The sequence below is a fragment of the Strix aluco genome, chromosome 9 (assembly GCF_031877795.1).
Source record: "Strix aluco isolate bStrAlu1 chromosome 9, bStrAlu1.hap1, whole genome shotgun sequence".
Taxonomy (NCBI): Eukaryota; Metazoa; Chordata; class Aves; order Strigiformes; family Strigidae; genus Strix; species Strix aluco.
Window position 1 is genome coordinate 3,192,625 of NC_133939.1, and position 23,795 is coordinate 3,216,419.

General features: G+C 41.4%; 1 protein-coding gene across 3 annotated transcripts; it reads right to left on the bottom strand.

Annotated features, from left to right (window-relative positions):
• Positions 1 to 145: 145 nt before the first annotated feature.
• Positions 146 to 21,126, bottom strand: TRA2B (transformer 2 beta homolog). Of its 3 annotated transcripts, XM_074833437.1 has the most exons (9): positions 21,031 to 21,126; positions 13,939 to 14,072; positions 9,751 to 9,913; positions 8,720 to 8,908; positions 7,328 to 7,443; positions 6,054 to 6,137; positions 2,233 to 2,295; positions 1,381 to 1,454; positions 146 to 558 (listed from the first exon to the last, which is right to left on the bottom strand). In XM_074833437.1, the coding sequence occupies exons 1-9, from the start codon at positions 21,064 to 21,066 to the stop codon at positions 548 to 550; spliced, it is 870 nt and encodes a 289-aa protein (XP_074689538.1). In that variant the 5' UTR covers positions 21,067 to 21,126; the 3' UTR covers positions 146 to 547. The 3 variants fall into 3 exon arrangements, with proteins under 3 accessions (XP_074689538.1, XP_074689539.1, XP_074689540.1); XM_074833438.1 differs by lacking the exon at positions 146 to 558 and having other exon boundaries at positions 1,373 to 1,454; XM_074833439.1 differs by lacking the exons at positions 146 to 558; positions 1,381 to 1,454; positions 2,233 to 2,295 and adding an exon at positions 2,366 to 3,150.
• Positions 21,127 to 23,795: the final 2,669 nt, after the last annotated feature.

Below are 23,795 nucleotides of genomic sequence, written 5' to 3' on the forward strand. Positions count from 1 at the left end.
AGGTATTACATTTAGAGAACAGCTACCCAGCAACACAAAATTAGGGTGAATTTTACTTCTGGGCTTTAAATATTACTCCAGAACACACAGCGTTTAAGTGTTGTAGTCTCTTTTCAACCCATAACTTACACTTTGCAAAAGTAAGTAGGAAAAGAAAAAACAAACTTCTTTTTATTTTATTTTTCACTTTTTGAAAGCATTTTACACAGGTTTTGATCTTCAGAATACCTTGGAATCCGTAGAAAAAACTAACTGAACAGTTTGTCTTTACAATAGAAACCTTTCAGGAGTCAAAATTGAGACTAAAAAAATACATGCAAAACATACTCCTTTCAAAACACAACTGGAAACAAAGCACCAAACTACACAAATATGCAGAATGAAACAGCATTTAACATCACAGAAGTAGTCTTCAAAGGTGTAAAAGTCACCTATTCACTAGGCACTGTTCACTTGTTTAAACAGAAGAGACAATAAAAAATATTGTCCACAAACTTGCAATTTCAACTCAAAGGCTGTAGCTAGAAATTCCTCTACATGTCATGCTTTAATAGCGACCTGAAAGAAAAAACAGAGCATATACACTATTACACTTCCAAGGATTGACAGATTTTTAAGAGTTTTGTCTAAATTCACTGCCACCCCTCAAATCTGCATCAAATTGGAGAGTTCTGCCAGTAAGTTCCTTTGTACAGAAACCCCCCCAACTCCTGTCACATGCCCAGGGCTCGTGTTTCAGCGCACAAGAACTCACACTGTAACTGTTCTGGGTTTCCCTACCTATCAGTAAAAGCAGTTACAGTTGTTGTCATTCGGACACAAAGGATAAACATGACAACACAACCTATTCATTCACTCTGTATCTGTTACAAAGGGAGCATGCTAGGAATGCTGTTGTGTTTTATTAAATTTCTGCCATCAGAATGCAGCTTTATCTTCCATGCAAATAAGCAATTCAGAAAAAAAAAAAAAAGCACTGTTTGGACCTCGGATGCAGTTAATCTCCTCTTTAACACGTTACATTGGGAAATTAATCTCAGTGTTAAAGCATGAAAGGCTTGGCAATTTGGCCTTGCTGTCCTAGAGGTAACCAAACTGTCAACATACTACAAACTCCTGTTTTAACAGAGTTTCAGAGAAAGAAACAGTACCTCAGACTTTTTAACAAGTGGTATTATCTAGTTTATTTTTTTTTGCAAACTAAATATTTACTCTGCCTTCAAGGTTGTCAGTTGCTCAATGAAACATTAAAGGGAACCGTGGTTCAAAAAAAAAAATAACCACACTGAAGTCAAATAGTCTTTATGGACACAAAAGCGCCAAAGGAGTTCAGATAAAGGGGAAGTTTGCTTTTGCCACGTGAGCTCTAAGGCTACTTACGCGGTGAATAGGATCGAGATCTGGATCGAGATCTGTAGCCCCCTCGGCTGTAATACGGGGATGGTGACCTCCTCCTGTGAAACAGGGCAACAGAAACAATCCCCGCGTTAAAGCCTGCGGCAGGTGAGCGGCAGCAGCTTTATGTGGAGACTTCTAACCCGGTCCTGCTAGCAGGCATGTACTTGGGAATGCTAACGAGCACGTAAATAGCTGAATAACATTTTTACTGGGTAACAAAGCAAATATTTGCATTTTCTTCATTTTATTTTTAGTAGTATTAATTTGGACTAATAGAGGAAATACAAGCTCTCTTGCATTCACAGTTTGACTACATGTGATTTTTGGTGGTTTTGGTGTTTCAAGCCACAAGCATCCCAAACAAACAGTCTAAGCCAAATCACACTTTAACTTTTAATCTAAATTATTTGTTCTGAAACAAAGAGTTGATTTGATTAGCAATCACTGCTACAACTAACCCCACCCCCAAACCCCTCCAATCCAGGCACGCCCAATTTTTGAGTTTCCTTGCCTAGTACTACTAATCTCCCAATTAAAAAAAATAAAAATCCCCAAACATTCAGGACATCAACTTCTTGGCATAAAACACAAGTTTTTCCTGCACAACGCTGTGCTAACTTGTCCCTACGCTAACCTCACCCCTTTACACAGCAATGAGGGAACCCCTGAAATGAATTGCACTGCTCACTGAAGATCTGCAAGTGCCCAGCACCCACCCAGTTTCTGTTAAAGTGTTTAAAGATAACCTATACTTGATTCATAGAATATTCAAAAAATACCATGTGTAAGAGTATTTCCACTGATGACCAGACACTGAAAGCTTTCCTATCGTACCTGTAAAACTGATCCCTGTCTTGAACAGCTCTCCACCCTCCTCCTCCGCCACCGCCACCTCCTCTGTGAATACAAAAGCAGAATAACTTTTGAAAATTTTAAAAATAAACAAAAAGTTCATTGTATAAGCAAAAAGCATCAAGAAAATGATGTGAAGACAAGAACACATTACTTCCTACACTGGATAATGCTGAATTACTTCATTACGTTCATTTTTATATATTCCTGGAATGAGTTGGCTAAATTCTGTCAAGGAGCAGTTAAAGAGGACTCATGTCCCAGCTGACCAATACTGTATTTTACAGGGTCATACTCTGCAATGAGCAGCAATTTAAGATTGGTACACAGCCTTTGCTTCTAAGACCATTTCTGTTCTCAGATGCTTACCCACTCGAGGTAAGCAATTTTTAAATTTTTTTTTAAAGAAGCAGGATCACTTCACTGTTCTGAGGAAAAAGTTGTTTCCAAGGTGTAAGCAGGGGAAAAAAACCCACACCCTTACATTTTAACACTTCAAAATCATGTTTAAACAAGGACATTTAAGAACTGTGGTGCAACTTCTCCTTATATAGAAGCTGCCTAGAACTGAAACAATACATTGTAGTACTTAAAAATATAAAGTGGTTGGGCTGGTACCTCCACAGATTTAGATACAATAAATCATTACCAGGAGGAGACTAAATCAAGTCTGGATTATGGTACAGGCACTGCCTCAGATGTCTCACAGCAGCTCAAAAAAGGCTGTAAATCATATGAAGGACAAAGAACCCCCAAAACACCACACTTTGTATCAGCAGGTGTCTTTTGTTTTTTCAGAAAAAGTCTTCTCCATCTGGTAGATAGCCAGTGTACACATTGTGTTTTTAAAGGTTATTCTTCAGTTTACAGATACTTTTCCAGACAAGATTAAGCATCCCACTGCGATGAGAAGAATATTAAAGTTTTAACATGACATTTCCCATTGGAAATTTTATTTCCCTTAAGGCTTCACTGCACAGAGGGCAAGGAAGGCAAAATAATTGTTACCAATTGATTTTCTAGGGTGGAGTACTAGTATGCAATGCTCTACTGCATCTTTAACAATTCTAACTTTCCCTCCCTCAAAGACACACTCACAACATAACACTATTCTCTCTCCCTCAAACAACCAAGACCCACGGAATGAGAAAGTAGGTATCTAACCTGGGCAGACCATGATATTTTTAAAGTAGCCACACACAAACCATTTGTAGCTTATTTTCACTCTTTCAATACCTACTACGAAGACATCATAAAGGTTCCACAGTAAGCTTTAAAACGTTGGGGTGGGGGGGTTTTTGGTTGGGTCCTCCTCCGCTTTTTTTTTGTAAGATAGGAAATGGAAATCCCAGTTGCTGGAATTGTCAATATTCTGAGTATTTCCACCCCAAAGCCCTAGCTCAGAACAGATGCAGGATGGGAAAACATGTAGGAAGGACAGAACATTGCCCAGTACATGACTGCCTCAAAAGAGCTGGGCTGAAGCATGGCCATGAATTCTGATACACTACACTCAGACTATACACTAACTGAAGCAGTCCACCTTCTCACATCACTTCTTACTAGTCTGCTGTTCTTCATCTAATGCGTGTACTCTTCTTTACGTTCAGTCACTATCACAGTCTGCAACTATTCTCACTAGCACACACCCAGAACTGACGTAATTACAACTTCTGATAATGTTTTACAAACATCTGAGCTACTGTTCACTATCAGGAATTAAAAAGGTAACACTTAAGCACTAAAGACTTAGGGTCATGCCATAATCCAAACAAGGAATAAGTTACATTTTAAGAACACACAAGCAACAAACAACAGATTTCAAGGACAACCAGTACACCCTGACTGACCCTTTATGAAAGGGTAAGGAAATTTGTATTGTGAAGAAGCACAAGAAGAAAGACCAATGGTGTAAAACTCTTACCAAAAACTACATAACCCCCCACGTGTTTTGCTGGTCCTTAGGTGCCTCTGTCATTTTGATAGGTTTACATCAGATCCCCATACAAAAAAAAAAAAAAGAAAGCAAACTAGAAGCACCACTTAACAGGCTAGCAGGCTATGTTGCAAGTCATCTGTTCCCCAACACTTTAGTGAGCTGCTTCAGTTAATTTATCTGCTAGATTTCAGTTAATTACTTTTAGTACATTGAGACGAGGCTATGTGAACTATCACAAGCAAATTTTTGTACCTTGTGCTCTGAAACAAACTGAAGTTTACTCCAAGAGCCATCTACCACATATGAAAGCCTACACACAGGTGCTGGCCAGGAGAAACCCAACACATCCTGGCTCTTGTAGGCCCAGTATCAAGCTCAGATTTTAGTTCTCCAAAATGTTCAAACCACTGATGTTTCAAGAAAATGGACTGTTAGAGGCAGAAGTACCCTAATGATTGCTTCCCAGAAACGAGAGCAGAATGTTTGTGGCTCCTGTGTTCGGCACCTTGCTCCCCTCCTGTGCCCAGCAGCACTAAAGCACTGTAGAAGCAAGGCACCTGATTTAAGTTACAACAGCAAGGCAGGGAGGGGAGAAACAGACTGGAAGCAATGACAACAGTCTGGGAAGGAGAAAAAGGGGCTGAAAGAAGTAGGAGGGGAAGGAGGAGACAGCTGCCCTCGCTCCCTGACAATGACCATACAGTTATCAACGTAAGTATAAAGATGGGACTTTCTTCTACACCTAGAAAGCAACAGAAGAGTATACTGAAAGCTAAGATCACAGAATTTATTATTTCCTTCCTCTTTGAGCTATAATGCAATAATGCAATTTGAATTCATGTATTTCCAGGAATACATTGCTGCCATCAGGGAACAATCATAAATCGACCCATTGCTGATGCAATCAAGCTTTGCAAACCACTCAGGAAGTACTACTACTAGAATTCTGCAACTACAGGAACCTTTGGTAATTGCAGACAGAAAAAACCCAAACTCTTATCTTTGTGTCCAACTAACAGTGTTTGTAAATTGTGAGGATTTCACAGGGAACAAGTCTTGTTGGCAGTCTTAATGGAAAAAGGTGACAAACTTGATCGTCACCAAAACCAAATACATGCCAATGACATTTTCAACAAATTTTATATCAACTTTACTAGCCCACTGACAACATACATGGTCACCTGAATATTCACCTCTTTCGGCTAACTACTATGCTGTCAAACACAGAATTTTAGACTGAAGACAGACAGAAATAGGAGGTGTGAGTCCTTCAAGTAAGAACACACACATCCAACCTGACAGAGTATGTTAAAAATGCTTTTCTATGCAAATATCCAATACAGAACAGGTAATGTTCCACTCCTTGATTCCTCATTTTTTGGCAACATTTGAGGTGCCATAATTATTAGTAGGGAATACTGGTGACACTGAAATTTCCCACTTTTTGTCTACTACACTACGCTCAAAATGTAAGCCAGAGCTATAATGCCAACTCTATTATTAGTTCTGCACCTCTATTCCCACCATTTCAATGCTAACTGATGAATCAACAAAATATTCTTTTAAAATAAGAGCATAGAGAACATACTTTTTTTCAAAACTTAATGCAGATTAAAAAAAAACATTATGGACTAACTCATGCCACAGGTTAAATATCACAAAGTATTTCTCACTCTGATCAATTTGATTTGTACTGAGCAGTCATTTTGGTCAAGATTTCGTAGTAAGATTCCAGAATGTCAGTGAGTGCAAAAATACTTTGGCATACATACATAGGATGAACTGCTTAACACTTATATATGTAGAAATGTCGACAAGAAAGCACAGTTTAAAAAGCAGTTGAGTATTACAAACATTGCCTCACCTGTATGATCTGCTGTAATAGTCACGATCATCATACCCTCTATCATACCCTCTGTCGTAGTAATCTCGTCGTCGTGAGCTGCCACTACAAGCAGTGAAAGAGAATTACATTTAATAAAATATAAAACATTTTGTTTGCAGTGCTTTCCAGTAGGCAGTCAGTTAAGTATATACCATTTTAACTGGGCTGTATTATTACCGTGTGTCCTCACAGTTGAAATGATTGTGAGCACTCTACTTTCCCATCAGTGCAGATGGGAACAGAACTACTTAAAATAATTGCTTTTTAAAATGCTTGAACTTTAATACAGCTACTTTCCTCCTTGGCCTGAAACCTCTAAACCTTCTGGTATCACAGGCACATGAGGAATTCCATTCTGTGACAACTCTTCATTCACTTTTAACTCTTAGAAAGCTTCTTTTAAAAGAACTTTCCAATTAAAAATAGCCTGCAGTCTCAACACAACATCAGCAGCTACATAACCACCAGTACCACAAGCTGAAAGTCTTGGGACAAAACTGGGAAATGACTCGGGAAAACGATTTACATTCTTGGCAACTTTAAGTCAAAGGTGTACTCTGTGTATAGGGCAAACTGCATCACACAGCTGCTCAGTTAGTATTTGTCAATTCACTCTTGAAAACTTGAGCTTGCAGAAGACATTAATATTTGAAGGTACATAGGACAACAACTTATTTCGAAACTGTCAAAAAAAAATCTTACTGTAGACTTACCGAAATGTTTAGATTATTCATGTCTGGGCTGCATAACTAAGGAACACAGGTTTCTGCTCACTTTGTAATCCAGGCTGACCCCAGATCAGTCATCGACAAGTGCCACATAAATTAACCCCTCCTATCTAATGAGCTGACAAGACATGCATTACTACTGATGGCTATCCACATGTAACAGTCTTTTTTTTAATTCTGAAGAGCCTCTTATCAGCTGAGTTTATTAGTTCTCAGAAGCTTTGCCAGATAACCACATCAGTGTTAGCAGAGCTCTTAAGGAGACTTTTTTAAAAAAAACATAATTGGGCATCAACAGCGATTTTTGTGTTTTAGTTTCCAGTACCAAAACATGCACACACTGTACAGCACACAAGTCACAAGCAAGGAAACAGCTTTCAGAACAGCACACTAACACAAAAGCCTGATAAATTAGGAAAAACAGGCAGAATCAGGTCTCTTAGAGGTGATACAGAACAGTTTTTAACAACACACAAGACAATTAATCCTATCCCATACTGGAAAAAACCCACACAGGCAACTTACTAAGTGGGTCTTCCCATATAGATTCCAGGGGTAGGTGTGTGAGGTCTTTTTGTTATGGAGAAGTCTACCCGGATCCTTCTTCCATCCAGCTCCATCCCATTGGCACGTTCCTTTGCCTAAGCAGAGTGATAAAATACAATTAGCTGTAGGTATGAACTTTATTACCACTGCTTCAAGTATGAAGAGAAGTCCTAAAATGGCTCAGTTAGGATGCGTGTTCAGGTTTCACTTATGCTCTACATGTAACACCAAACATAAAACCGTAAGACATTTGAGGCCAGCTGGATATAAGCTTCAGTAACCACTTAGAATGTGATATATTGCATAATAAAGCCTGAAAGGAACATAATTTAACAATTGTTTCAGCACCTCTGTTTCTAACATGATTAATAGGAATACTTGAATATGCTCATGTAGGGGGATGTAACTACTCCAACACACAACATGAAGCAAAGCATTTAGAAGAGCACTGTTATGTTGAAGATTTTTTTTCCTTGAATACATCCTCAAAACCTACCATAACTTACCATTGTAATATCCAAGTCATAAGTAAGTCTGAAGTAAAAAAACCCCAAACCATTAAGTTTTTTCTGCCAAGTAGCAGGACCTACATCTAAAGCTCCAACCTAACACGGAAGCCCTTCACGCCAGATTTGGGAAAGAAGACACTAGAGCCTTTAAGTAGTGGAATTTATGCAGAATATAAGCGTAGTTATAGCCCATACACTCAGCTGGCCTGAGTGTAGAATTCTATACCTGGCGAGTACAGAATTCCCTGTTCATTCTGCAGCACCTGTAAGCACAAGTCTCTTAATTTGTTTTATGGTATTGACACAGCTGCAACTGACTGAATCCCTTGGGGTTTCCCATGGACATCTTCAGGCACCAGGAAGCCACTGCACATTTGCCTGGCCTTTTATTTTCAGAAAAGATTCCCCCCCGCCGCCCCTTTCAGGCCAAAGCACTAGAAGTCAGCAGAATGCATGCTAGCGCTCCTACAGAGAGCTCTGAAATGACCCTCTGGTCTGCTCTGAACATGCCCATTTTTAAATATAAGATCACATGTGGAGTTAGGAAGGAACTCTCATCTCATAATTAAGAGAGCCTGTGTTTCTATCTTCTTTTCCTTGTTGGCATAGTTTGCACTATGACTAGCCCCTGAAGTTTTCTTTTGTGAATTACACAACAGCTCAGCCTGCACAGGGACCAGTATTCATGCCTCTCTGCTTTCTCTTCTGGTACACAGTAGGTATCTTCTGAACTGACATTTATTATGAGGTGCCAAGTATTTTTTAGGCCCTGAGTTTCCCCAGGCTATATCCTGTTACAGAACACACATCCTAGCAGCTGAGAACACAGCAAACATGCTACACATTTTGTACCCCAACTTACTTCCTTAGCATCCTCAACATTTTCGAAGTACACAAATGCAAATCCTCTTGAACGCCGAGACTGCTGATCATACACAATGGAAACATCAGCAATTGGACCATACTTGGAGAAAACTTCTCTCAGATCTCTTTCTGTGGTGTACAGACTCAATCCAAACACGCCAAGACAACAATTTGGGTCAGGATTTGCCTAAAGGAAGGGACAGATAGATCAGTATTAGAACAAAATAGCTTGTATTTGCAGTACAAGGTGTTTTACAAGCTGTGACTGTCAGAGCTTCAAGACAAAACAAAAACAGAAGATACTGCTGAGATTCAGGTTGGGTTAATTTGCTAACAAACACTATTACTATCAAACCTACAGATACACAAGCCTCCTTTCACAAAAATACTTTGTGTTTCTCAGGGTGCTGTACAAACTAAACTACAGTTATAGCACACAATAGGTACTGTGTTTTAGAAGTTTTCCCTCCAAAGGCTAGCTAATGACTGTTGAATGTGGAGAGATACACACACAAGCCTGGATCACATCTTCATTTGCATCAGTTATCACTTTTTTCTCCCGCTGCTTCAGCACGAACCACACCACACTCCGCCACCTGAGCCTGTAAAGCAGCTAAAAGCAAGCTGATTTGCACGCTCATTTAATAAAGACACCATCAAACCAGCTTTTAATGAAGCATTTTAGTTTTCCAGGCTCTCTAATCAAGAAAAACACAAATGTTTCTGCCTCCTAATTCTACCCCCATCCTTCACTGCATACATTCACTCATTTATTACAGCAGGTATAGTGACAACAGCCTACACTGGTAGCACTTCTAAATGCATCTGCTAAAAAACCAGACAAACAAGACACCCCCCTTCCCCAATCTAAGCAAAGTTATGGAGATCCATGGCTTATCAAAAGCCAAATGATACTTAACCTCAACAGTATCTTTCAAATAGACCTGAGCCAGAAGCAGAATGTTTTTCTGGAAAACCCCAATTAACTCAGTGATTTCAGGATGTATGTCAACTACTTCTACAACATACCCTGTTTCCAATATGACGTCTGCGAGTAGACATGGGTGAATGGCTGTGACTGTGTCGTCGCCGATAATCCCGACTGTAAGATCTACTTCTGGATCTCCTATGAGAGCGGGAACGAGAGCGGGATCTTGTGTAGTGTCTACGGGAACTCCTCCTTGATCTAGATCTGGGGGAAAAAAAAAAAAAAAAGAAAAAGGTAGTGTTGGGTTTGTTTGGTTTTTTTTAATCCTTAAAAAATACGTCAGGTATACACAAACAAAAAGCCCAAATAACCATTTTCTAAAAACCTGCAGTACCACATGATTCAGCTATAAGATTCAGCTATAATCGATTTAGTCACTACTCTCAAGGACCATGTCCTAAATCTTTACAAGTAGATTACTGCAGATGCTCTCAGAGCATTTCTACTGCAGAACAGGAACCTAAACTTCCATTTCAGTTAGGTTTTAACCTTCTCCCAATAGCTTTTAACTTTTTCTAAGCAGGCTATCTTGGTTTAACACAGTATATGCTTAGAATATTCACAGTAGCATTTAAGTAAAAATAGCTGGGGTGGCTTTCTTTTAAAGACTTAACAGAAAAAGGAAACAGAATATGACTTAACATAAAGCACACACGATTGCAGAGGTGCACACTTTTGCTACACTGAAAAGTAAATACACTTTTTACACTGTGCATAACTGCAAGCACAGAAGTCTGGCAAATGCCCCTGAAACAGAGTTTAACACAACTGAAGAAATTAAGCTGTAGTAGGCTTATTTACTTCCTGGTATTTCAACAGTTATTTAACATTAGCTGTTCATGAACGTCTATATGTTCACACTTCAAGTGTATTTAGGCAAAGGTGCAACTGCTCACTAATTTCAGCCCAGGCCTCCTCAGAACAGTCCCAGAAATGTTTTCTGACAGCACTCAGTCTGGGGAGATGAGGTTCTGAAACAGTTCAATTCCTTCTACTAAACCCTCAGCCCTCCCAACACCACTTTAGCCGAAAGGATGAGCAGGCAGTTAAACTGGAATATTACACCTGAGCTTGGCCTGCTGATTAATCTGCATTCCACACAACTACAAAGAAAATCGCTGCAAGGCTGAGAAGTGCAATAAACAGTTTAATATTCAAAGGCTCTTAGTCATAAATTGTTAATCTTCAGACTCTTGTGTCTTAAATGTCCCTCCTCTCATTTGTGAAAGCCAAGGCAGTTAAGTACTGACTGAGACCATAAGCTAACCATCATTGCACAACCATGTTTCACAGTAACACCACCACTACGCTGGCATGAATGAAGCTCTTAACCTGAACCCGTTTTTACTCCTGAGCATTTAACAGCTTCTTCCACAGTCAGGATTTCTCACTAGGTAAGTGTCACCAGACAGCCAAACCGCACGATATACACTCTGTACGTTACACGCCTCCTTCAAAAAATGCCTTCAACCTCCTCAGAAGCGAGCCAGCTAAGTTCTGTCTTCCTAAACTTGAAACGTGTATATGTGTCCAGAAGAAATGACGTCAGCATGTCCCACTACAATACTTCTAATTATGTATTCAGGAAGAATAAATTATTTTTGGCAGCAAAAAGTAAAGGAAAAAAAGAGAGAACTTCCCTGAGGCAGGGAAGACAGTAAAGACAGACAGAAATAATAATAAAAAAAGAAGTTCAACACGTATGCACAGCCACATTTCAACCTCTAACGTAGAAAAAAACTGAAGGCAAACAGAACTGATGGTTCCAGGTAACAGAATGCTCCCGTTACACTGAACAGAGGTGGACATTTCTAAACCAGGCAATCCATTATGTGAGAGAAAAAGGCTTATTTTAAACAGGCACTGCTTATATTGCTGCCTTAAATGTCATACTGCCATTATTCTCCTTTGCTGCAAAGCCACCACAGCTGAAAATCCCGCTTCTTTGTTAAGAATTGTTTAGACTTCAGAATCGGCCAAAGATTACAAGTTTGCTATGCTACTGATGAAAAAACTTCAATAAAAGCAGATTTTTAAATCAAGTATATCCACACCCCAAATGATAAATACACCAGGACACAGATTTGTTCCCAAATCAAAGTTTAATTTATAAAGCTGGTAACTCAAAAATACACTTGCAACAGAAACTACCAAGAAATACAAAAGTTCTCACAAGGTTATTTCTCTGGTGAGAGCCAGAGTTAGATGACCTGCTCGTAATCACATCCAAGTGTGTGACAGCACTGAAAGTGATGCAAGTACGTTGGTTCTAAATACGTGTCTTGACACAATTCTGCCCAAACCTGCTAATGAATGCACTCTAACTCTGCAATATATTTCCAGCCATGGGCATTTTCAAGACAGCTGTTAAATGCTCAGGAAGCCATGGTAGTCATAAGCTTCTACTTTGGTTCATCAAAAAGTACAAAGTCAGTTGCCAGGGTATTATTTAAAGGGTGATTTCTTGTAAGATAATTTGCTGGGTGTCACAAATTCTAGATCTTGTATTTGCTTCGTCCAGCATTTTACACAATTTGTGATTGCATTCTTACACAGTATTATGGTTATTCTGCAAGTGAGAAATCCAGTGGTTTTTTAAAGAGTATGGAATCCCTAGAGGTTATGGATTAAGGTGCAGAAGGACATGTTGGGCTGGGTCACAACTTGCTTGTTATTTTAAAATTTAAAGGTTCCCCAAAGGTGTTTTGCAGTCTCCTCTGAGGTTTTCAAAACCCAACTGGATAAAGCCTTGCGAACTTGGTCTGAGCCCAGAGCTGACTCTGCCTTGAGCAGTATTTTGGACTGGACCCTTCCTGAGCTGTCCTATCAATCTCTCACTACTAGCAATTCCAGAGGTCACTCCAATTTCATACTCTTTAAAGTGCTATTACTCTACCAAGTATTTATTAATTTAATTTGACATATTTGTTCCTGCACTACAGGGATTGCCAAGTGCACGATTTGACACTTGTGACTGCCTGAAGTACACAAAAAACCCAAGCCCATTCCTCTGTTGTCAAAATTTCCTAAGTATGTTCCTTCTCACAAAAGCCTTTTAAACTTATCACTTTATCTTGCAAAGAGATCTATACACATATTTGACAGTGTTTTCCATCACGGGTGATTGCTAATAGCACAATATCTTCCAGTGTTGCCATCCTTCCTCCAGCCTGACCCCCAGGCTTTGGGAAGCCTAATTCATTGCTTATACACATAAAAAGTATATTGTGAACAGCTCAACTGGAAACCCCAGTTTTTTTAACCTGAATGCTTACGAATGAGTAAAACTATCAACACGTTAATTTCTGTAGTCAGCACTCCATTATCTATCTTAAGAAAATAATGTCATTCACCCATTTACAGGTTTTGTTGCCTCTCCATTCGTTAAATACGTACCTCGTACACGACACACCTGGTAAAGCCAACGTAAAGTGGCTAGCAGTGACATTTATAGCCTTATTTCTAGACTATCAGAGTATTTTGTCTCAGTTATGTCTGCTAACAGTTTCAAGGGGAATTCTGTCACTGCACACAGCTCGTTTAGCAGATGTGTGTAAGAATAGGCAACACTGCAAAAGGCATTTTCACAGCGTTCATGTCGTCATGTAACAAATACAGTGAGCAAGCTACTTTCTCCACAACTTTTTTTGAGCACTTGGAAAGCTGTCTAATCTTTAAATCTTTCCAGGCTGTTAATTTTCAAGCGAAATTAATATACATTTAAAAGGTCAGACAGGTGTCTGTTGAAATTCACATTTATCTCTGCTGCTTCTTTTTCATGGAAGGTACCATTAAGTCCTCCAGAAACATCACTGCTTACAGTGAGAACACATAATACATTAAGGTGACCTAACGTGGAAAATTTGCTGATGCACCTATTTCTTTTTAATGCACAGAAAAACTAAGATCTAGAGTTCTTAATGCTTCATCCTCAGAAGCTAACTATTATTCTACAACTTAAAAGGCAGGCCACCTCCAAACCGAGGTGTCAGCAGAGATACAAGCCTATGTAGCAGACTACCTATTAGGAAAAGCTGCAGAAATATTTAACTCGATAGTTTAGCTTTTCAAATCCTGAAACCACACCCCCCCCCCCCCTTTGTATTCCGTGTCCACAAGATCACCAGTTATCTGTGGAAACAGAATTGGGCGAAACTGGGTTTCAGTTCACCTTTGACATAATCATCTGACTTGTGAAGAGGAGGAAGAGGTAAAAGAAGTAAACTCACCTGGATTCAGACCTGGATCTAGATTTTGACCTGGAACGCCTGGAATCCTCCTTAGATCGAGATCTTGCAGGGGTGTGCCTCCCCGACTTGCCAGACCCATGAGCACTTCCGCTTCTGGAAGCAGAACGGGATTCCTGCACGCAGATATTGAAAGCCTAATTTGTACACAATTTCTCGTTTACCTAAGGTCTGTAAACAAGCTCCAGTGAAATAAATGGTAAAAATTCATATCTATGTGTCCGGGCAGTTGGCATTAGAACTGCCTAGATTTTTAAGAACTTTTTTTTTTTTTTTTTCCCTGGTAGACACTTCTTTACCCTGCATATACTTTTGCTATTAAACAGATAATGCATGCATGTTTAGCAAAATATACAGGGACACATAAACAGACTAGTAATTACTTAGCGTAGTGCTTTCAGATTCCAGATTACTTCTTATCTTAACTTCATTTTTATTCCTTTTCTTCATTCTTCCGTTTCAAATTCTGACTTCTTTCATCTTCCCCACTTCACACAAATTGCTCAATATTCTACAAGTGGGACTTCTGGTCTGATAATTAGCATGCATTCACTTTCTTTTTTTTCAAATTTCAGCTTCACTTATTCCTGAGCTTCAAATAATTCTCATTTATAAAACTTGTCAAATGGCGACTTCCGCATTTTCCTTCTTCAACATTAACCTTAATAGAAAAAGAACAGGATGAAGAATATTTAAAAACTCCAGGATAAAATCTAGTGCCAAAACTGAAACTAGAAAAAAAATGTTTTGTGGACTTTTACTATATATGCAGTTCAAGAATTGAATCTACCAAATGCCTTACTATTTTATAAACAGATTCAGTCAATTCAGTTTAACTTAGTACTAAGTAACTGAATTCGCTATTTATGCCTATATTTAATAGCAAATGCACAGTGGATCAACTGAATATCTACTAATGAATTCAGCATTAGGAAACTCAAAATACTTTGCACTGTCAGCCACATGCTTAGACAAAATCAACAAGAAGTGACTTAAGTAAGGTCCCTGCTGCGGCCAGAGACAACTAACTGATGTGCTTTTGGAAAGCCGAAAGCACACCACGGTTGGTCTTTCAATGACTTACAATTATGTTATTTTTTGGGACAGTCTCGCAGTTTAAAGGCCTAGTTCGAAGGTTTATGAGCGCACTCACACCTACTCTGCCTGCACAAGTGTGATTACATATGCAGCCTTCACGCTTCCAAGTAAATAATAATTTTTTCACCAACCAAAAATGCTATTTTGTGAAACACACTCAAACACTGATCTGGAACAATACCCCATCTACTCTATTATCTACTTGTAATCTTATTTGGTAATGATATAACCTAATTAGCATTTTCAACATTTATATATACGTATCTTTTTAATCAGTATGATGCTTAACTTCAGTCATGTCTTAAACACTTGGTTTGAACACACTAGATGGTATTCTTTATTTCAAGATGTTAGAGAAAATTTAAAATTCAGCAGTAGAATTCTATTTTTAACTAAAACCAAACAATTCTAAATTCTGTGTCAATTCTGATCAAGAATGCTCACTAACAACAAAGTACCAGATATTTCCCAAAAAAAGTTTTATTTTTGTAGTTATCTCTTAAACCTGAGCACTCAAGAGGCATTCCTCCTTACTAAGCATTCAGAAATTCACTCGCTAACCCAAAATTTAACCGTGCTTAAACCACCTCCCTACAACTTAAAACAAAGATTAGCTATTTACAATTGCCTACAATACAGTACGGGGGCGGGGGGGGGAGACAACTTGAAGGATAAAGCAGATTTTCAAGAGCAACAGAAATTATGCAAAGTTGGTCAAGGCCATATTCTTCTCTGTCAAAATGTTTAAGGAGGTGTTATAAACCATAGCCACCTCATATACTAACCCTGCAAAGTTATTGTGAACTAATTTAAGTTACAAATAACAAATTTAACCTACTCATTACCACCTTCAAAAGAAAATAATCCATGGAGATGAGTTTTGAGTTAATGTTTTCATTTATCCATAAGAAGTCTTCAACTCTTAAAAAGAGTTAGACAAAGCAAGACTGAAGAAGGGCTAAAAAAAAAGAAATCAAAACTAAGGTTGTTCTTCATTTGAAAAATACTTCCGTTCACAAAACATAACTCTCTTGACAGATTCAGGTTAGACAGGAGCCATGTCCAAATACAGGTGGTCTAATACTTTTCAGGACACAAGAAATGCAGGATGGGATGGAAACAGCAGGGAGGATCCTGTACATAAACATGCCCCATGCCCTTTTTAGGGTTTTCAGAAGTCAATAAGCTTTGAGGAAATCAGTAGAGAATTGCTATTAGCATAAGCAAATGACTGAAGTCTTCATCTATTTGAGGTTTTTTTTTTGTTTTTTATGATCTTTGCTATATTATGTTAAGATTGATGTGGAAACTGGACACCTAGGATCTGAGAAGAAACTTAGGAAGAAAAAACTGTAGGACAACTGTATATCTAAATCAGAAAATTAAATAGCTGGCTTATTTTCATCCAGCTCCTTTGGACTTTAAAACATTTTCCAGTTTTTAAACATCCACATTTTGTTTCCAGATCATCCTTTATCTTCACTCTACCACACTTCACAGGATTATGCCACTTCTTTATTACTTCCAGCCTCAAAGGAATTCACTGCATCTCACCTGCTCTAGATGTTACTAAGACTGGTAATAACCCCTAAAATTTCAAAGTTGTTACCCTCTGCACCCTGAACTCCCAGGAAATTCTCCCTGCCCAAAATTTCAAGCACCAGGAGCCTGCAGCACTCCAAACTTAGATAATGCCCCATTATACCAACACACACTGAGGGTTCACACGAGCCACTCACACAACTCGCTTCAACTGGAGTTTCTACTATACAACTATTTTGTTGTTCTTAATACATTTTCTTTTTCTACTTTTTGCTTTTTTTTCCTCTGAATTTTCTTTAAAATGCCAAAGTAGGCTCCTGTCATGACATGTGGAAGAAAAGAGAAGAAACAACCTTCTTTATCCTACCTATATTCAAACACTGCCAGTAAGCAGATCAAGACTGGTGTTCACTATTAAATAACCCCTTTTTTTCTAACTTGACTCTGAAGTGTGGATTTTTAAAGCCACCAAATGTCTTGATCCTTACCAACAGTTCTTCCCCTTCATCAGGCATTACTGGAATTCAGGTGGAAGCCCTGAAGTCCAGGCTTGTGGTTTCCAAATTATTCTTTCCATACTTTAACCATATTAAGAACAATGTGTAATACTGTAGGGATGATATTTTTAACACCCCTAAGCACACTCATAAATATGTGTTACGGTCATCTAGTCGTTCAAGGAATGTTACAACAGCAGGATTATTTGGGGGGCAGTAGACAAAAAAAGGTTTCCATGGACAGAAGTGGCTGTAAGGTCTGTAAGTGAGGACCATGTGCTCTTTGCACTTCTGAGATCCAGCCTTTCCTCACAGGAACACAAGTTACAGTTTCAGTTACTTAAGTTACTTCAGATACAGGCAAATAAAATTATTAGCATTTTTTAAATCCTAAATATCTATAAACCTATGTATTTCCACTTATCTTCCTAAAGAAGGGTGCAGCCTCACATTACACATTATCAAACCTGCATTCAGCTTTCTTCGAGGTGTAATCGTGCTAACTTCACATTCCTTCAACCTCTCTACTGCTGAATTTAGCAACTGAGCCAACAGGAAAATAACAGCTTTTCCCTCTTTCGCCTGAAGCACACGATCACTGCTGGGGGCGGTAGTCCACTCAGAGGGAAAGCAGAACAACTCCTTTCCACAACAGTTTCCAAACTCCACCAAAAAAAAGACAAAAACGTGCTTTGAAAAAACAAACTAACAGACCATGAGCACAGAAGCCCAGCTTCCTCCCACCACCTCTGCCACTCGCTGACCCTGTGGGCCCATTCAGGGCACCAAGCTGGCAGGAAACTAATCCATGAGCAAAAAGCAAACTATCTTTTGACAGTTTAGGGTACTGAATCAGCCTACCAAGAAGTCAGATCAAGTGCCAGCTGATGAAGGAGGAACACAGAGAATGACCTATCCTTTTGGTGGTGTCAAGCTATCAGATTGTTTCTAACCTTCTCAAACTGCTTCCTTAGACCTTCTTCCACAACTTAGTAATAAAATCTGCATTTTTGAAAAATATACGTGTGAAGTACCTTGTAAGAAGAACTACAAATTGAGCATTTATACCATTCTAACAGTTACTCTGATAAAAAAATAACCTGACTACTATATTAAATAGTTTCTGATCAGACCCACAGCAAGTTATCACTATTAACTAATTCACAGGATGACACTCAGTGTTTTTTCTTTTAACTAGTCTTCTTTCCAACCCTTCCATGCCTGAATCACATACACTTCAGTGAGTACAATTTCAGTGAATGAAAACAAAAGTGACTTGGGAAAATGTAGCAAGTGCAGCATACTGACAGCACCTGAAGTATATTCCACTATTTGAAGTATTGGTAACATTTAATAATTTATAGTCTCTTCAGTTAAAAAAAGTTTCCAGAGTTTAATCCCACTAGGGAGTGCAAACTGTAAAAGAGAACTGACTGGGGATTTTTTTTTTTCTTTTTAAACTGTGACATAAACCAGCTTAAGTTTGTGTGGCTGCTGAAATAGCAAGTCCCATTACTTGCGAAAGCACCTGGTATTTCTTCTTCATCCCCAATGATGACATAAGGACCCGTGGCTACACAATCAAGTCAAGCCTGCAAAACCAATACAGCTGGAAATGGAATCAGAAAAAAAAAAAAAATTTCAGCTGATTTAATTCCCAGATCTGACTGACTATACAAACACTAGTACAAGGGAAAAAGCAGGAACACATTTTCAGGAGCACAATTCTTGTTGGCAGCATGGACTTGGAACAGCTTAACAGACAGTTGTAAAGTCATATCCTAGATTATTTATCCAAACACTGTTTCTACTCTGCAGAGACTTTAGCACTTCCAGCTTGAAAAAGTAGAAAGCCATTGACTCCGTAAAATATAAGCCTTAAGTAAGCAAAAATGTCATAAATAACACTGGCAATAGCATTAGAAAAGCCACTCCCTGATCTAGTCTGAAATAGCAGGCTTGCAACTCTGGTTTTATCTTTCAGATTTACAAACATGTACATTGCATACAACTTACCTATTTACGATTCACATAAGTTCAGGCATAGCTCATTTCAAGCCTTGGTGAAGACTGCCTGCACATGATTTCTTTTTTTTTTTTTTAATAAAAGTATAGAAAAGATAAAATAGAAAAGCAGGTGGGACAGTAATTGCTGCCCTATCGTACCCTGCACAATTATGTTTCAAAAAGATTGTGCTATAAAGGTTTAAACATTTCCACTCATTCTGATTGAAAATACAATGCAGGTTATCCCGGCAAACTTTAACTAAAGTTAGGCTGCGGTCTTAAACTGTTTTTCAGTCTGACTTGCACAATAGCAATTAAATCAACTTTTTCAAAGACTAACACACAGAAATCCAGCTTGAGCAAGTCAGAAGTAATACTCCCTCACTAAAAATATATTAGCTGTAAGAGTGACATGAAGACCTCAATGAAAAGGTAACAACGGGGGTACTACAAGTTTATTCTTTAATCCCTTTCAGCCATTCACTTCCATCTAGCATTTTTAGCTTCCTGGAGACCAAATTTTTCTAACCTAACCTACCTTGAAGTAGAAACACACTATTAAAGCTTATTCTAGTGAACATGAATAAGAAAAAGCCATATTCAAAGAAGGACACTGCAATTTTGTGCTCAGAATTATTAGATTCCCTGTAATTTTGCCGACTCCAGTGAAGGTTTAAAATTTAAACTATTACCTCGAGAACTGCCTCTGATACTGCATTAAGTTAAAAACTTACAGACTTATGCTGAAAAAAATCCCCAAACACAGTATTAACCCGTGCATTAAAAATTAAAAAGACCTTAAAGGAAAACAAGACTGGTTCACTAAAGAAAAGCCAACTATAGGTAAACTGTATTGCAGATGTACATTACAAACGTGAAGCTTAGCAAGTCATCTACTGCGATATTAGTAAAATTCCATCCACACAGGAACATCTTGTAGTAACTATGCAGTTTAAGAGAACATCTACTGCAAGTTTCACAAAACAAAGATATTGCCCTAGCACCGCGAGCGTTCAGTCTGAGGTTTAACCCTTCGACTATTGCAGTCACATTTAAATTAAATTGAGACCAAGCCACCTGGATGCAATGCTGCTACTACATCAAGAAGTAGAGTTAATATGTTACAAGCAAGCGCGAGGAATAGCGAATCGGAGCTCAATTTAGAAAGTAATTCACCAGAAGTGAATTGCAATGCAGCTTTGGAGAGAGTATAACAAAGGCTCAGACTACTACCGGCTCGGGATTTTCCTTCCCTACCCAGAGGTTACCGAGCAGGGCTGAGGGATGGAGGACGAGGCACCACGGTACCAGCCGAGACCGCCGCAGCCCGGCTGCGAGTTCGGAGGGGCCTGAAGGGCCGCGCGCCTCCCGCGCTGCAGCGGGCGGACCGGGGGAGCAGGGCCGGCCGGCCCCCACCCGCCCGCCGGCGCCGCGGTGGGAGCGGGCAGCGGCCGCCCGGCCCCGCCACAACCCGCGCCCCGCCACGCTCGGGACAAGGATAAGGCAGCCCCGCCGGGGAGAGACAGGCCGGCGGGGGCGCAGCGGCAGGGCCCGGGACACGCAGCCCCGCCACCCTCGGCCATTTTGTCCCTCTCCGGCGCGCCCGGTCACCAGCCCAAGATGGCGCCGAGCAGACTCACCATGGAGCGCGCCGGCGGGCGGGCAGCTAGAGCGTCCCCGCCGCGCGCCCCCACCGCCTCCCCGGCCGGGCCAGCCGCCATCTTCCCCCGCCAAGCCCCAGCCCTGCCGGGCCTCCCGCGCGTCCGCCGGGGCCTGCTCACCCGCCGCGCCACGGCGGCCCCTCCCGCGGCGGCTCCGCCACCCGCTCCGCCCAGGCCGCGGGACAGGGACACGGGGGCGACCGCGCCGCCCGGAGAGGAGGACGGGGAGGGGGCCCGGCCGGGTAGCGCACTCAGACTCCGTGTATTACCCGCTCGCCGTAGTTCTGCTCCCCGCTGTCGCTCATCGTCCCGCCGCACCGCTCCCCGCCACCGCCGCGCCGACCCGACCCGACTGTCCCCGGCGCCAGCGCTCTCCGCAGAGGAAGTGACGCAGCCCCCTTCCGCCGCCCGGGAGGGGAAGGCCCCGCCCCCGGCCCTGAGGGGAGGCCCCGCCCCCGCCGTGCCGGCCGGGGCTTTTGGCGGGCGGTTGTCGGTGGTCGGTCCCCCCCCGCCCCGGGCTCGGCAGCTGCTCTGTCCCGGGGGCGGTCACAGCCTGGCGAGTGACCCCATCGGAAGCAGCGCCAGTGCCGGGTAGAGATGGTCCTGCCCGCCCGGCCGGGCGAGGCTGCGGCCAAGACCAGGGTCTCCGCTTTTCCCCCGACCTCATCCTCCACAGGCCGCGCGGGCCGTGGAAGCGGTTTAAAAAAAAAAATAATAAATCACTGTGATTGCAAAGGGCTTTCTTGGAGGAGGTGCCCAAGAGTTTCAAAGCATTAGTTTAGTGCAGGTTGAAGAGGGGGATATTTCTAAAACACCCGCGTGAGGGCAGCGTAGCATCACTGAACAGTCATTTTCGCTCAGTCCTTGAATAGTTCCTTCGTAAAACACGTACCACTGCGTCTGTGAGGAGCGACGCAAACACCTTTTTCTCCATCACAGGCAATCCGGCTGTCACTGTCTGTTGTCACATTTGTTTTCTTTCACCCCGGCAAAAGAAGCAGCACGAGTGAAGCACCATCATCCCCAAAGGGTCACCGTGGCTCTGGCTGTGCAGGTATTAAACAAGGACACCCAGATGGACTGGGCTGCCATGATTTAAAATACACCCCGTCAATTTAAGCAAAATACCGACTTACTCAACGCTCTTGAAACCCCACGGCACTGCGCGAGGGTTGAAGTCTGGAGACAGCACTCATCATCCCGGTGCAAGGGTTACCCCACACACTGAAGGATGCATTCCCACTCCACGACTGCTCCCATAACCATCTGACACACCAGCAGCAATTAGTTTTCTTCCTTTAAATTCATTTTCTGTACAGTGAGAGTTGGGATAATGCTCCGCACACGCCTGCATTTGGGCTGTTAAACGAGCAGCGAGGCAGAGCGCTGAACAGCTCAGTACCTCTTTTATCTGTGGATTTTTTTGCTCCTGAGATTATTCCCAGCACCATTTGCCACACAGATTTAAGAGCAACGTGCTCGAGCAGTAAAACTGAAAACGCCAGACAGCAGGCTGGCAGCAATCTGCAAAGTGAAGACAGCAATTTGACTGACAGCTTTAAACGTCAGCAAGCTCTGCTGTGTGGCGAGCAGCTCCGGCAATGCAGATTTCCAGGTGATGACTCCTGAAACGCTCAGGGGGACTCCAGCTCTGTTTCTATTAGCTTTGAGACTCATGAGAAGAGACAAGCTGGAGGCTGCTTGGCTGCTTTCCTTCTCCCTCCCAGCCCCAGAACACAAAGATGAACTTATCAACCAAAGAGGAAGGTGAACAGTATTTTCGCAGCTTTTGCTGATTTAAACGTACTGCAGCTTTTTTTAATGCCACTTTTCAATGGTTTCATCCCAATGCTTTGCTGGTGTTATAGCACAGTTAGTGATACACTGCACTGTACAAAGTCATAGGCAAGGGTGGAAGGATGTAGTCACAGAAAGCACCACCATGTTTATTGAATCCCTGAGAACTCAAGAAAAATCAGTTTTCCCTACATGCTGCTTGTGACAGAAGGAGCATCTTGTACTGAAGGGGCAGGGAGAGACATCTGACATGAGCTCTCAAAGCTGGCTAATATTCAGGAGCATGACATTGAAGTTCTGGGCTGTGTTTAGAAACCAAAACACTCACCCAAAATGTGCGGCAGAGAGTTTTGAGTGAAAGCACCTGAGCTCTACAGGGAATCTCCTTTAGTTCGCTTTTGTGGCAGAAAGTTTAACGGCCATTTGTTTTCCAGCCCTTGGTCTGTATTTATAAAGCTAGGCAGTCCTCGACCCTCAGAGAGGGTCCTGTGACTGTGGAAGCCAAATCTGTGCCCACAGCACTCGCTGCAGAACCACGCATTGACCCGCAGGGTCTGCCCACCCCTCCTTGAGCTCTTCCCGTTCACCAGCAGGACTGAGGAGACACCACTGGGGATACATCGGCCTCTCGCTGCTCCCCTGTCCCAGTGGTGGCGGGCACCCCCAATGCTCCTGAAAATGCAGAACGGGGTGCAACGGAAAAGGGACGGCTCTGATCCTTTCTATTCACATTTAAGTTCAGTCAGCCAAGAGCTGCTGCAGCAAACCTACCTTTCTGCAAACGTCTGAGCCCACTGTTCTTGGCCTCTGCAACAGTGACGCAGATGTGTGAGATGATCCCAAGGAGATTATCTCCCCGCTCCCAGAGGCACCCAGAGATGCAGCCCTTCCTCCCCCTTTTCACAGGGAGCGCAATTGGATTTAAGAGATGCTTTCTGGTTTGCTTGGGCCATTTCCAGCTTGCATGTCTATGATGTGAATATGCATTTGTGGGACTCCTGACCATGTTCTCCACAGCCACGTTCCTGTAAGATTTTTATAAAAAACACTTGTGCAGTTAAACTAGCAGAGTCTCACACATGCTACATCATCTTCAGGTTCAACTCATTCCTCAGAAGAGACCCCTCAAGTCATGCCCTCTAGTTTCAGAGCATGCTCAGACATGACTCGGGTTCAAGGAGTGACTGTCCTCTCCGTGCTCGTTTCCATCTGCTCTTTCAGCAGCAAGATGAGCTGG